The sequence below is a fragment of the Mastigoproctus giganteus genome, chromosome 1 (assembly GCF_048544385.1).
Source record: "Mastigoproctus giganteus isolate SK-2022 chromosome 1, ASM4854438v1, whole genome shotgun sequence".
NCBI classification, from domain to species: Eukaryota; Metazoa; Arthropoda; class Arachnida; order Uropygi; family Thelyphonidae; genus Mastigoproctus; species Mastigoproctus giganteus.
The window spans coordinates 76,177,131-76,193,097 of NC_143575.1; the positions used below are offsets into that span (position 1 = coordinate 76,177,131).

At 35.8% G+C, this 15,967-nt stretch overlaps 1 protein-coding gene across 1 annotated transcript in view; it reads right to left on the minus strand.

Moving 5' to 3' along the window:
- Positions 1–962: 962 nt before the first annotated feature.
- CCT3 (chaperonin containing TCP1 subunit 3) overlaps positions 963–15,967 on the minus strand; it is a 191,154-nt gene continuing 176,149 nt past the window's right edge. The window contains exons 15-17 of the mRNA XM_090380590.1: positions 13,985–14,125; positions 5,126–5,257; positions 963–1,158 (exon numbers count right to left, since the gene is read on the minus strand). Coding sequence (XP_090236716.1) covers positions 1,045–1,158; positions 5,126–5,257; positions 13,985–14,125 — 387 coding nt within the window. The 3' untranslated portion in view covers positions 963–1,044. The remainder of the gene's footprint in view (positions 1,159–5,125; positions 5,258–13,984; positions 14,126–15,967) is intronic.

The following is a 15,967-nucleotide window of genomic DNA, read 5'->3' on the forward strand; positions in this document are numbered from 1 at the left end:
TTGTGACGATTTTCTGATATGAGTTTTAAAGGTGGATATAATGCTTTGATTTAATGACTGAATGAAAGAAGTTGTATTAACTTAGTACAATTGTAAAAACTTCAAGATGATCAGGCATGCTATCCAATAGTAATAAAACTTCGGTGACTCAAAAAGAGTGGAAATGTTGAAAAATTACACCCAATGTACGGTAACAGGCAGGGTTTCCCCGCACAAAATCTAAAAAATACCGTTATATGAGGTTTCCCGAATTTCTCTGATCGTGTTAGAGCAAAACCGTTATTTAAGTACTGTATTGGGCAAGGATTGCCACAATTTATCAATCGTGTTATATGGGGGTTGCCTGTACTGTATACTGTATGTATACAGTAATTGTATACAGTGTGGTTATTATTATTATTTTATAACCACACTGTATGTATAGTGTGGTTATTATTATTATTTTATTTATTGTATTAGGCAATCCATTGTAAATAAGCATGTCACAGAAATACTGTACTTAGAAATTTAATAAAATCATCAAACTACTGCACAACAAAATAACAAAGTGAGGCTGCCATTAGCAACTTCACACTGTCATCAACAACTAGAAGCACTGCAGACCCATGCATGTATGAGAGTTCTGAAAGTTTTGCAAGGAAAATAAGTCACCTGAAAGTTGTGTTTATTGGGCAACAGGAGCATCAAACAAATCATGCAATTGTCTTTGTACATGTTGATATATGCATGAATTAGGGGTTTACATGGTACTATAGCACAACTTAAAAAATCCCATTTAACATTCATGACAGAATTTATATAAATGATGAAGTTGCTGCATTGTGCATAAATTAAGAGCTTTTATTAGAAAAACAAACAAAAAAAAAAAAAATACAGCACCACAGGGGATTAAAAACAAGCACAGTTTTGGTTATTACAGAAGTTGCTTAAAATGATTATCATGAAGAAACAAAAAAAAAAAAAAAAAAAAAGACCTGCCCACATCAAGATCCAAATTTATTTCTGTTATTATTATTATTAAGTATTCATTTCATCCCATTTTCTCTATTCCTTCATTGATTCTTCTGTTGGTGCTGATGGAGCGCTCGGATTTTCATTCTCTTTATGCTTCTTCGATCCTGATACAATATCATCAATGCGCAGCAACAGCACAGCTGTCTAGAGGGGCAGATAAAAAAAAAATCCACTAAACATCAGGAAAACTAGTACAGAATTCAAATAAAATGTATTTTGAAATGAGGTTTAATAACTGCTAATTGGACTGAAACATTCCATCGATATGATGGAATGTTTCAGTTTTTTAACATAATGAAAGAGCCAACTACCAGTTAAGAAAGAGACAAATTAAAAATGGCAGATTAAATCAAACGTCTCTCCTCCCACATCAGGGTATCTTTGGACATCCCACCTCACATGTACAATGTTAGTAGTAAAAAGCATTTTTATTAAATGATCTGACATTTCAAAGATCCCTTTTCCTCATAATATAGATAAGACCCTTAAATACTCAGTTTATGTATTTAGTTTTGCATAAATTAAGAGCTTTTATTAGAAAAATAAAACTAAAAAAAACTTTAATACCCTACATGGGTATTAATTAAAGAATTGTCCAGACACAACCAAGTGACTGACAAAAGAAAATCAGGGATGAATGGCAATACTGGTTTAATTTTATGAGTGCCACAGTTTCGTTTAACCAAATTTATTTTTTGGGCATGTCAAGAAAATTTTTGAAATTAAACATTCAAAAGTCTTGAAATATTCCATTTATGTTCATACAATATTACTATTTTTTTCATTACCTAGTGTCAATCTTGAGCATCCTGTACACAGAAAACTCTTTTTAAAAGAATATTTATATTTACCTATAGAAATAAGTTCCTCTTTCTGTCTCCCAATATCTTTCTTTCATTACCATTTTATAATTCCTATAATTTTGCTTCTCCTTGTTTCTATATACTTAGTTCAAGTTATTTGGTCATTTAACATGTTCATATTTTATCTGTTTTTTTACTTTTGGTTTCCCCCCCCCCCTCCTTTTTTCCATTTTCTAATGCAAGGTTTCTTTTAGTTCTTAATTTAAAATAACTTTAACCTTACTTTCTTCAATTTCTGCTGTATTTTACATTCAATTTGATTATTTTCACTGTCCTCACTATTTTCGTGTTTGCTTTATATAATTTGGTCTCACGAAGAAGCAATTTCTTCATAATTAATTTTTTCCAGTTATATTTTATCTTTATTTATTATTTTTTGAAGATTGGGCTTTTGTCTAGGTTTTTCACCCTGAGAACATATTGTGTCCCAGTTTTAAAACTGTGAGAACTTAACAATTTTGTTCTTTCTTTCTTTCTTTCTCTACTTGAGGATTATATTAGCACTCCATCTATAGTTCACCTGTTGTATGTGTTACATTTTTGTAACCTCACTTCCCAAACAGTAGAAGTTTTCACTTTAACCTTTAGTCAATGGATCAATGTATTGATCCAGTGACTAAAGCTGATAATAACAGGGAGTAATTTCAGCAGTTCCACCCCACTCTGACTTCACTACACAACAACAAGCAGTTCAGTGTTCTTCATGTATAGTCCCAATTAGGCAGCTGTATGTCACCACAGAGCATTTAAATATAACAGTCTGATCTGTACCTTTGTCAGTTACTCTGAGGAAAAGGACATGCAAATACCTCTGAAATGGTGCATTTCATCAATATGGGTTCCGTTACTATCCAAAGTTTTAATGCATCCGTTTTAACCAACAGTCAAAATGGATGCATTAAAACTTCTTCAATCTTAATAGAATTCAAGCTACTGAATACATTTTAAAAATTAAAAACAGATTCAAATTTCAAATTAAACATTATGAAGGTCTTGCTATTATGTTAACTACTAATTTGTATTTTATCCTAAATTAGCCAATGAATACTAAAATATTTAAAATGGTTGATACCAATATGAACAAAGGATTATAACTTAACAATAACAGATGTTCTCATGCACTTCAAGAATCTCTATTCACCTTTGGTAATTAAAAGTTTTAATGTGGTCCAAGGCTATCTAATGCTATAGTATACAGCTCTGCTATGTATGTACTGTAATCTGCAGGAATTCCTCTGATATATTACTGTCCGAAAAAACAGCACCAGTTCCCACAGCTGATTCCATATTTGAGCCATTCACAAAGACAGACAAGAAGTCAAAGTATTCAGCTTGGTGTAATGCATAGATTCAGGCAGACCAAAGAGGAAGAAGTGTAGGCCTTTCCCTAGTTCTTAATGGAGCACTTATGTGGAAGTTGTTGCTCTGATGGCTGAGCAATATTGTCTACCATGCTGTTATCTCTGAGCTCTTGCATACAATCACCAAAGAGATGGCTGGCAATCCGATGAGTCAATGATTATAATAACAAAAGGTGGTCTGGCAGGGATTTCAATTTAAAAGCATACTATAGTGAAAACTGAAGCAAATAAAGGTGAAAGATCACTTTGATATATGTACACATCCAACATCTGTCTGTAGACAGATGTTTGAAAGTTGCAACATGAATAGCCAATGAAGAAATGGATCTAGCCATAAAAGTATGCAGTTTCATATGCTGCATATGCTTGGGAACCATAACCTAATTTAGACCATACCAAGTAAATGATGAAGATATGTGCAACAATCATCACCATAACTGGTAGATGAAATAGCAGAAAGGTTGTTCAGCCCTGTTGTGCACTTTGAGTAGGAGGAACTCAGGATCTTTTATGGCTCTGAGCAAAATTTTCACACTGTCATCTAGTCTAATTTTTTCTGTATATTCTAATTTAACAGTGGCCTTGTCAGTGGTATGGTGTAGCCATGTGGGTGCTAGGATCTATTCTATTATAATTTTTCACCATTATTCAAATCCATTGCACCAATGGTCTGATCTGTGTATTGGTTTGGCGATGCATGGATTTGGTTAATGTTTGAAATGCAGTGATTCCCTGACCATTATTGGCCTTGTGGTACTCCGTTGAAATGGGGCATACTGGTCAGTCTATTTTTTTATTTTGTTAGTCAAGTGTTGTAGTTGGTTTTCATCTTTGTTTTTAGTGATATTTCATAAAATTTGGAACTGGTGCTATCTTCAGGGTGGCACTAAATGTTAGCTAATTGGCATATCAAACTTCAGTTATTTGGTGTCGTATTTTTGGCTTTTCCAAATTATTTTAGGAGCGTTCCTACTGCAATGCCCTGTGTCTTGATTCCATTATACGAGGTCCCCCCCCCCTTAGCTAATTGGCATATCAAACTTCAGTTATTTGGTGTTGTATTTTTGGCTTTTCCAAATTATTTTAGGAGCGTTCCTACTGCAATGCCCTGTGTCTTGATTCCGTTATACGAGGTTCCCCCCCCCCCCGTTTTGTTATGTATGGGTTTATTTTTATTTTGTGCTCTATGGGTTCGTCATGCTACTGGTAACTGTTTTATTTTCCTATTAATTAATTTACTTTGAGCAACATGTGGTGGATAATGAATGCTGCCATTGACGTTTGCAGTATTCATTTTATTTTTGGTTTATATTTATTCCTAGTTTTTAATCTATGTTACATGATTAGTATTGAGACGATAAGCTAATGCTGTGCTCATACTGCCACCTATAGCCTAATTTTTTCTGTGTATATTCTAATTTAACAATTTATGTTGAATCTATTGTTAAGAAAATTCTCCACACTAAATGTAAAACCAATTCTTAAATTTATATTTTCCGCCTGTGATCTTAAAATTGTAGACATAGCTACACTTTAACTGAATTCTTAATGAATTCTGTTGCTGTCTTATGTACGTCCTTGTTATCTGAAACTTCTTATTTGTGTTATAATGTGTCAACTTCTCTGATTAGCCCCTCTGGACCGCGTGTTGTTCAGTGTATATAAGCAGTGAACATCATCACTGTGGGCCTCTTACGAATAAACTGATATTTATTTATTTAGCTTTTTTCCCCCCCTTTTTTTTTTTGCTAAACAGAATACAAAGCTGTGCCTTTCTTTGAATGTACTAGTATATTGTATGCTGGGCATAACACTTATGTGTACTGCACAATTATGTGTAACCCCATTACTATAACAAAAATTTTCATAAACATAAATACAAATTACCTCTATAGCAGTTTTGTAAATCTGCAGTTTGACAGCTAATGGTTCCCAAATTGCAAGAGAAGTCATGTCTGCTATTTCACCACTGTGTCCATTAATACCCCACAAGGCATTACCAGACACAGTATGCTTTGCCTGAAACAAATGATCAGTATTAATCATAACATAATTCCATTTCCAAAAAACAAAGAAATAAATAAAAACTAATTAACAAAATGTGATTAAAATACACTGAAACAACAGAATTCATGGGATACTTGATTTGTGGGGAATGTGGCGCTGTCAGGCCTCTCACTAGTGGACGAACCCACCACTTGGCAGGTATATAGGTACACTGCATTCATGTAGACGGTAATTCAATGTTAGTATGGATAAATGTCGTGAATTAACTGACTTTAAAGAGGGACGATAGTGGGAGCCCGATGCATGGGTCACACTATCATGGAGGTGGTACAGAAACTGCACTATGATTGCTAGAAAGTATCAAGAGTGTATTGGGAATACACCATTTCCAGAATAGCATCTCACTGTGGACAGCACTGTGGGTGGAGTAAGGTGATATAATGTGGCTGTCGACGCCTGTCTAGCATTGTTTCAGCCAACCGGAGAGTGCCAGTGGCACAAACCACCTCAGACTTCAAAGAGTGAGGTGCCAGAAATGTCTCCATCAAGCGATCATTAGCCGCAACAAGTTATGGGAGCCATCGACCCACCAGAGTCCCATTACTAACACCATGACACAGGACTCTATACCTTTTGGGTGAAAGAACACTGGCACTGGATCTTGGATGATTGAAGACTGGTTTCCTGGTACGATGAGTCCCATTTCCAGTTATTTTGAGTGGACGGGAGCGTGAGTATCTGGTGGAAACCACACAAAGCTATGCACCCGTCATGTCAACAAGGAACTGTATACGGGTAGGTGGATGGTCGGTAATGGTTTGGGGCCTTCCAACTGGCACACTCTGGAGCCTCTTGTACACCTAGACGCATCTCTGAATGGTCCATCCTTGCAGACAATCTACATCGGTCATCAAGCACCCACAGGGCAATGGACTCTTCTAGCAAGACAATGCACCTTCCCCACAGAGCCGTGGTAACTAGAACATGGTTTGAAGAGCACTTCACAGATTTTACAACCATGGAATGGCCTCCCCGTTCACTGGACATGAGCCCTGTGGAGTACTTTGGGATGCTGTGGAAAGGTCCATTCGAGCCTTGAATCCTCCATCCAGAAATGCGATGGAATTATGGAGAGCGGTGAAGCAAGCATGGATGGAAATACCTGTGGAACACTTTCATGAATTAATGGACTCGATACCTCGCAGTGTGACTGCTCTTTTCTGGGCAAAAGGTGGGCTACATGTTACTAGGTAGGTATCCCATGATTTCTGTACACGCAGTGTACATAAATGTGAGTGTGGAAATTAAATAAATATGATGAAATATTTTGTACCTTACAAGTTATCTCCCTTCAAACTAACTACCTTGGACTTTCATACACATCTTCTGTAAGCCCTTTTAACATATTTTGATCATTTTTTTCTGAATGTCTTCAATGGGTTCCCTTAAGTAGACTTTTCAGTTCAGGGAAGAGAAAAAAAAGTCACGAGGGGTTAGGTCTGGTGAGTAGGGTGCAAGTTCACACAAAGAGATTTGCACTTTGCCCTGAAACCAGCAAATAGATAGCATATTGTGTGCACGAGCACTGTCTTTAGGGAGCATCCAACTATCTTCTACAATTCAGGTCCCTTCCTTACTTCATGTCATAAGGTTCGATTTACAGTCTGATCTGGCAGAACGTATTCAGCCATAATAATTCCTTTAATATCAATGAAAACAAGAAGAATGGTTTTCATTTTTGATTTTGACATTCTTGCTTTTTTAAAAAAAAAAACATTTCACAAAGTTGGAGTCTTCTCATTCTTTGATCTTGATTCAAAATTTTTGCCACCATCTTAGCACACACTTTTCTCATGCCTAAATTTTCAGTAAAAATTTGTCCATTTCTTTGTCCATACTGAGTTATCATGTAAAAATTCCAATCCTTGAACAATGATTCCTTCTAATCAATGTCTTTACCCAGTATACATTTTCATCAGTTTTCATGGATATATAGTCTGGTCGTTTATTGCCTTCAAATGTTCTCTCTTCCTTCTAAAAATCTTTTATGCTGTTCAAACACATGAGCTCTTGACATAGAATCTACTCTATAAACTGGACATAACCCATAACTTTCAGCTGGTCTTTTCTTTAGTTTTGTTAAAAATCTGAGGTTTACTCATTGTTCAATTCGTTTGCCTGTTGTTTTTCTAGCAAACAGGAAAAACACAAGGTAATAAAAACCTGTCTCACTGCAAAGCAAATGAGCATGTTGGACTTGGCCAACAAGTAGAGAAAGGTTCAATTTAATAGCCACACGTTATATTCTTCTGATTAGGGTTCATGGGCTTAGCTGCTTTGAATCTAAGAATTTTGTACTGATTAACAGAGCATCTCACTCATTTACTGACAGAGAGAGAACTTCCAATTAAGGAGATTAAACTTGACATCATACTATTGTTATCATTAACTGCTAATCTCCCCCTTCCATTTCCTATAATTAAAAATTATTTTAAATTAGTGCACAGGTAAGGCTTTTATTGCTTATGGCTCTATTTAATGTGGTCTATGCCTTATATTTTATTTCTGCCACTAAATTTGTGCACATTTGGAAGGTTTGTTTTCCCGTATTGCAGTGAACAAAACTGGAAAGTATCCAATCAAATTGGTCAGAAAAGATTTCCACTTAACAAACCCATGCCGTGCCTGAACTATAACTGCAGTCTTGTCTAGATGAACCTGTAGTGCTTCTTTAACCAGTGCCTCGTTTAATTTCCCCAGAACAGAAGTTAAACTAACAGGTCTGTAATGTCACCCTTTTATTCCTCCTTTGTGAAATGGGATTACATCTGCATCTCCAGTACATGGGGACCTCCCCCAAGTCCAAGGAAGCTCTCATAATTATGGCTAAGGTTTTCTTACTTCCTTTGCTGCCTGCTCTAATATAACTGGATAGATCCCATCCACCCCAGGTGCCTTTATGTTTAACTTCAACGATCTCTCCTCCACTTTGCTCTCAGTTATTACAAAATCACTTAGCTCCCTGCCAGAGTTTGATAACCTTCTGGCATTTCCCTTCCTGAATAACTCATGTGTGAATGTAGATGCAAAATACTCATTCAGTTTATCAGCTACCTGATCATGATTATCAACAGTCAACCATCTATGTTAAGTGGTCCAATCTGGTGCATCCCCTTCCTTCTAGAGTTTACATAAGTAAAGAACTCTTTGCTGTTTTTCTTTGCACCCTTTGCCAAAGATTTCTCGTTATCTGCCTTTGCCTGCCTAAATTCCTTTGTGACTTGATTACACACCAACTTACATCTACCATAGGCTTCTGTGTCACCTGTTGATTTGTATGTATCCCATGCATTTTTATTCTCTGTTATGAGTCCCATTAGTTCATCTGACATACATTTAGGCCTAAATCTTGAACAGTTGGGACAAAAATCCTAGTAGCTTCCAAGATTACTTTTTTGAATGCTTCCCATTTAGGATTTGCTGTTGGTAACATCATCAGTTAGTCCCACTGTATAGACTTTAAAACTGTCTCAGACTACCATAGTCACCTTTACAAAAGCAAACCCCCCCTTCACCCCCGACAGCAGTTACATCTTTGAGTAAATCCCACATCAGCACACCGTAATCACTGCCACCTAGTGGTTTCTTTATCTGCAGATTCTTAATGCATGAAGAATGACTACTGATAATCAGATCAAGAGTATTATTCCCTCTGGTTGCCACAAAACTATCATAGCACTATACAATTTGCTTGTAAAGCTGTTATTTTTTTGTTCTAAGTCAATAGGTATTTTCAATTTATCAGATAATACTAGTTAAAAAATATTATAATGAAAATGATTTAGTGCAATTAGGTGATGCTGCATTGTAAATTTTGTTTCAGACTGCGAAGAGAACAGCTTAAAACAGATTTTATCCATGTATGAAGATGGCCATCTTGTTTTCAAGGTAGTTGCCGCTTGAAATATGAACCTCAGTTTGAAACAAAATTCAAAATAACTTGGGTTATTTAGTAAAGAAGAGGAGTACTATTTCACAGGTATAGAAATAGTTTTAGAGAATAATTATGCATTTCTTTCTTCACTGCTGGAGGATAGATACTACTGTCTCATCAGTGACAGAACTCGTATTTATGCTCATTAGAAATGACTGCTTATCCACAAGTCAACCTAAAGAGACAAATATTCTTTTTAACTGAATAACTACCAAGGAGATGAACTCATTATTCATTAATAACAATATTAGTTAATTTAGGTCAACTTGTTGATAAACAGTCATTTCTAAAAGTATAAGTTTGTTGCTGTCAATGTTGGGAGTGTCTTCCAGCAGAAAAAAAAAGAAAAATATAATGCAGAGGATTGTTATTATCTGAATATATTTGATTTGTAATAAAAATTGGCTACTAAAATCAAACCACCAGTACTATCAATTTGGTGGAGGGGGGGTGAACTAAATAAATGAACTAAACAGATGATGTTTAAATCAAATGGTAACCATCTTGTTTATTGCTGCCTGTTAGGTGAACTTCATGAGATCAAATCTTCTGTTATTCTCTGAGATTTTATATTTGTGTCCGCTGGTTCATGTTCTGCTGGTTCTCACCTATGAAGGAGAACAATTCTTCCTCATTCATTTTACTGAATCCCTTATTACACTTCAGTGGCATATCCCTTTAGATGTTTGGCTGTCAAACTCTGCAGCCTACACACTAAGCTGTTTCTCAAATGTGCATCCCATGTGTCTTCCTAGCTGCCTGTTTAAACTGCATGAAAAAATTCAATGTTAGATTGAAACCTAACACTGTTTTTCAACTTGAACCACTTTACTTTACATTTAGAAGCATTAAATTTTAGTTACCATTTTACAGAAAACATATACAACTGATCTAAGTCTTGAAGCAATATGGCCTGGCTCAGATTGTTAGCCACCCTTTCCACCCTCAAATCACCAGCAAACTTTGATAGTTTAATTTGGATACCCTTTTCAAAATCATTTATGAAAATTAGAAATTGGAGGGAACCCAAGACTGATCTCCAAGGGACTACTTCAGTTTGAATACCATGAATATTGACCATTTATGACAATCTTGTCTCCTGTGCTGAATTGCAGTTGCTGACTGCAATTCAGCACAAGACCTTACCAGTAACTACAACTCCTTCCAGACATGGGGGACCGGGTCAAAAGCTTTGCCAAAGTCTACATATATAATGTCAAAATTGTTACCTGTATCCACCTGTTTAATTGATGCTATAATACAGATTTACCAGATTGGTCAAGCGTGTATTATGGGGGTTTAGGGGCGCATAAGCTGCCGGGGCTATAGTGCATCTAGATTGGTCAAGCATGACCTCCCCCTTAATGAACACATGCTGGAATCTATTTAAGATATGCTCCTGAAAGGCATGCTTAACCACAGAACTCAGGATCTTCCCTTCGCAGAAGCCAAAGAAGTAAAACTGACTGGCCTACAGTTACCTACCACCTATTGGATTTACTTTCTTCTTTCTCATATTCACATAACTCCTTATCCCCACTCTTAGCTCCTTTTCCTAGTGTCTAATATTATGCTCTCTCTCTCTCTCTCTCTCTCTCTCTCTCTCTCATAATCAGTTTTCACCTCTTGGTGGTTTTAATGATATCATTCAGGCCACCTGGCTGGAGGACTGACCTGCTGAGGTGGGTTTTTTTTTTTTTTTTAAACATCAAGAAAACCTGAAAGACACTAAGAAGTGTGCAAGCGTTCAATTACACAGAATAATTCATAGTGTACAGACACTCCTTGACTTCATACTTGGTGTGTGTTTTTTTTTTTTTTTTTTTAAACATCACGAAAACCTGAAAGACACTAAGAAGTGTTCAAGCGTTCAATTACACAGAATAATTCATAGTGTACAGGCACTCCTCGACTTCATACTTGGTGTTTCCCCCCCCCCCATGTATGTAAGTCCAACTTTGGTCTTGCAGATACCAAATACAGTATAGTACAAATCACCAAGACTATAACTAACAACAAACTTAACCAGGCTGTATGTACAGTATTGTTTACAGAATTTTATGATTTGTAACAGAGTTAAATGAGGCAGAAAATACACAATGAATAAATTGTAGGGTACAGTATTTATTCAAAAGGATTATTCTAATACCTGTAAACAGCACTGCATAGCATATAAACAAAATACAATATACACAAGAACCAAAATAAACAAAAGTTTAATTTGCTTACATTATTGTGGGTGTTGTGGAGATAGAGGATCAAACTTTCAATGACACAGATTCTGGTGATCTGGGAGAAGATTGACTGGTCGTGGTACCATCTGTGGATGCAATATGTTCACATCCACTTTCTTGAAAAACTGATGGATTTTCATGTGCACAGTTTTTTCTTCTTCTTAGATTAGTTTGTAGCAGACAACAGCATTATTTACATCTGCTGCCACTTTGGTGCACTTCTGGGCGTTAGAATCTTGTACCTGAAAAGATGATAGTACTTTATCTATTATAAAGAAAAAGCTTCTTGCAGGTGAAATTTTTTTCAACTACTTCTTCCTCTTCAGTAGCCTCCTGCTATCCTGTTTTTCATGTTGAAAGAGATCTTCATTGGTCAGCTTCAGAGTGGCTTTGCAACAATTGGGAAACAATCTTCCTCCACCTTGAGATCCAAGTGTTTTCCAAGACTGGCTCTACCTCTTCAAATGTACGGAAGTGATGAGCAAATTGTGGGATGAGTTTCTTCCAGATCCCATTCATATTTGATGTTATCTCATGCAGGCAGCAACTATATTCTTGATTGTGTCATAGATGTTATACTCCTTCCAAAACTTTTAAAATCATTCCACCCTCTCCATCTGTTGCTATTAACACTTCTTTAAAAGTTCTTCATGTGTAATAAGCCTTGAATGTAAGCCTCAGTTAGTTAAGTGTAAGCAAGAGGTGGTATTGGGAAGCAGGTATGACACTTTCAACATTAGAATGAAAGCCATCCAGATGAGGTGGATGGCCAGGAGCATTGTGAAACATCTCCCCCCCCCCACCCAGCAGTAGAGTTACCTAGTCCTTTGCTGCCTAGTACCTGGGCATTTTCTTTTCCTCCTTCATAATACACATGCAATCAGCCATTTTTGGAAAAACAAACTAGTCTTGTCTATGTTATAAAGATCTGTTCTGGCATGTAATCCTCATTAAAAATAATGTTCCACAAGCATTCTGGATATTGTTTGGCAGCTTCCTCATCGACTCTAGCTGCCCTATTGCTCACTTTAATGGGTATCAGATTTGTTCATTCCTTGAAGCATTGGAACCATCCATGACCTGCATTAAAGGTCTCTTCAGCGGCACCTTCACCATGTTTACTCTTTATGTCTTCAAATAAACTTTTTGCCTTTTCTTGCATGAGCTGTAGGCTACAAGGCATTCATTTTCGTTGCTTATTTTCCAGCCACACATTTAAAAGTTTCTCCATTTCCTCAATCACTGGACTTATTATTGTCAACTGCAATGGCACAGAATGCTTTGTGTCTTGAAAATTATGTTCATGGTAGAGTGACTCAAGCCCAATGCACATGCTACACCAGCCTGCTTCTCATCCTTTTCCACTCGTTTTATAATGTCTAGTTTCATTTTCATCGTAATAGAGTGCCATTTACCACTATTGCTCTCACTTCTTTTTCATCTTGGGGCCACGTTAGAGAAATAAATATCTTTTGGAACAAGAAAACTGAGGGATCAGGAATAGACAAGCAGTGGCAGAAAGCGGGCAGATAACTCAGTGTTACCATATACACGGCAGCTGATTTTGGTACTTTGCATGCATGGTTCAAAACTGTTGATATATTTTCAATATACTGTACTGTACAGCAATTTTATTAATTTTGAGATTTTTTTTTTTTTTTTTGTACATATCTACGAGCTGTACATAAGTAGAGGAGTGCCCGTATATCACTAAATCCTATGCTAGGCCAAAGATTTTAACCTTCCTTTGCAAACTGACTTTTCAATGGAACCACAACATCTTTAAAAAATAATATTAGTAAAATAATAAGGAGTTTATCTCAATATAGTACGTAGAACACTTCCGTATGATACCCTCCAGAAATTAAAACGGAAAAACCGAAAAAAAAAAAAAAAAAAAAAAAATGGACAACTTACCGGTACATTAGAGTAAAATATAAATAATTAAATAATCAATTTAAAACAATTAAAAATCAAATTAACTCAATTAAAAGAATCTAACTAAAATATTCAAAACGATTTTCCTTCCTCAAGGAAGAAAAATCGTTTTGAATATTTTCGTTAATTGATTATTTAATTATTTATATTTTACTCTAATGTACTGGTAAGTTGTTGATTTTTTTCGGTTTTTACGTTTTAATTTCTGGAGGGTATCATATGGAAGTGTTCTACGTACTATATTGAGGTAAACTCCTCTTATTATTTTACTAATATTATTATCAACGTAGAACATATTGAGTATTACAGCTCTGATTCATACTATTTAAAAAAAATAATAATATATATGTAATGTTTACTAATAAACAAAATAAATTAATAACATACACATATGGAAACTCAGAATTATACAGAACAGGGGTTAAACTGTGATATAGAAACATGTAAAATATCATTCTTTAGTATGATATTTTACATAGATAATAGATATGAATGCAAGTAATATCTAGAGTACTGTACTAATATCACATTAGTACAGTTTAATATAATACAGCATTTCATTACAGTACTTACTCTAAGGGCAGTTAATGTTCTAATTGTGTGTCCGCCACAATTTTGTATTAAAGTACGTGGAATTACTTCTAATGCCTTGGCAACTGCTTTGTATGGCCATTGATGAACTCCAGTTATCGTCTTAGCCTTTTCCGTTAGCATCTAAAAGAGTTTTAATACTAATGTCAACAATCATACTGGTTAATTTCATTAATATAAATAGTTACAATAAGTTAAATTACATTACACCTAATTTTTTTTTTTTTTAAAAAAAGGTAGTCTCTCAAGGTTACTTAAAATATAATGATCTAATTTGCAACCATCACTGTGTAACAACATGAATTCCCTGTTTTAAACAACAGAATTTTTTAGATATATGTATATATATATAAGCAAACCTCGCTTTACCAAGCTGAAAAAGGCTGCAATTCATTTGCTTCTATATATAGACTGTAGACAGATAAGTTCTGAAAAGGTCTCAGGGCTATTTCTGAGAGTACTATGTTGGATAGTATCTCTAAATGTAATGCATCTTTAGTGATGTTTACTCTCATTACAAATAGTGCAGCACTCACTCAGTACTTGAGTGCTGAGTATTGGGTACATCAATGGGTGCTGCTCTTCGTGGACTAATGTTATTAGTGGAGTCCCACAGGGTTCGGTGTTGGATCCACTGTTGTTCTGTATATTTATCAATGATATTGAGGTATGGTATGTCAGGCTTAGTGTCAAAGTTTGCAGATGATACAAAGGCTGGCAGGGTTAGTAATGGCAGTGTGCTACTGCAACAGGATCTAGATAATTTGGGCAGATTGGCTAAGAAGTGGCAACTGAAGTTTAACCTTGACAAATGCAAAGTACTGCATATGGGTAGAAGTAACCAGAGAGAAAAGTATCAACTGTGTGGTTCTACACTTAAGGTGGTAGAAAATGAAAAAGACCTGGGAGTAATCGTGCAGTCAGATATGAAGTTTTCTGAGCAATGCAGACAGGCTGCCAGGGCAGGTCATGGGGTTTTATCAATGATAGATAGGAATTTTGCTAGCAGGGAAAAGGAGGTGATTGTCCCTCTGTATAAGGCAATGGTCAGGCCACACCTTGGGTACTGCGTACAGGTCTGGAGGCCTCATTTTAGGAAGAATGTCTATTTGCTTGAGTGTGTACAGAGAAGGGCAACAAGATTGGTGAGGGGAATGAAGGGATCCTCTTACCAAGAGAGGCTAAGTTCTGCAAACTGCAGTGGCTGGAGACTAGACACCTGCACGGTGATCTGATTGAGGTATATAAGGCCTTGAGTGGGTTGAGCACGCTGAATTCGGATGGGATCCTTCCACTTGTTCAGATTACAAACCTAAGGGGGCATCAATTCTAATTAAGGTAAGACAGATGTAGAACAGATGTGCTGAAATTTGCCTTTAGCCAGTGGGTTTTTAATTGCTGGAACAAATTTCCATTTGTCGTGGAAGTTGATAGGTTGAATAAATTTAAGGAGGGAATGGTGTGATATTTTTTTTTTTTTTTTTTTTTTTGCTGATGCTGCATAAGCTCATACACTTGCTTTCTTGCATCACATGCCACTACTACTACTACCACCCATATGAGATACTTTCTTCCTACATAAATGACTGGGACAGGACATATTCTATAGTAGAAGACATTCTGAATAAACTGAGACAAGTACTCTCACACTTTAAAGGCAAAAAGATCTAGGAAACACCGAAAGTCTTTTCAGTGCTAAATGTCTTTTAATGTCTTTTCAATGCTAAAAAATATAATGCAGCTTTTCAAAAGATGCATTACATTTTATCAGAAATGAAATTTCTGATAAAAATGCATTTTGGATATTTGACACAACTTTAACCACAAAATTAAGTGAAACTGATTTGTACAAAAGCCATAGTGATTCTCATTCAAGGTCTGAGTTTCAAGGAACCATGTCATTTTTTCCATTATTTTACCTAAACAGTTTATAAGCAAAACTGTGGTAGTTACACCATAATCAGT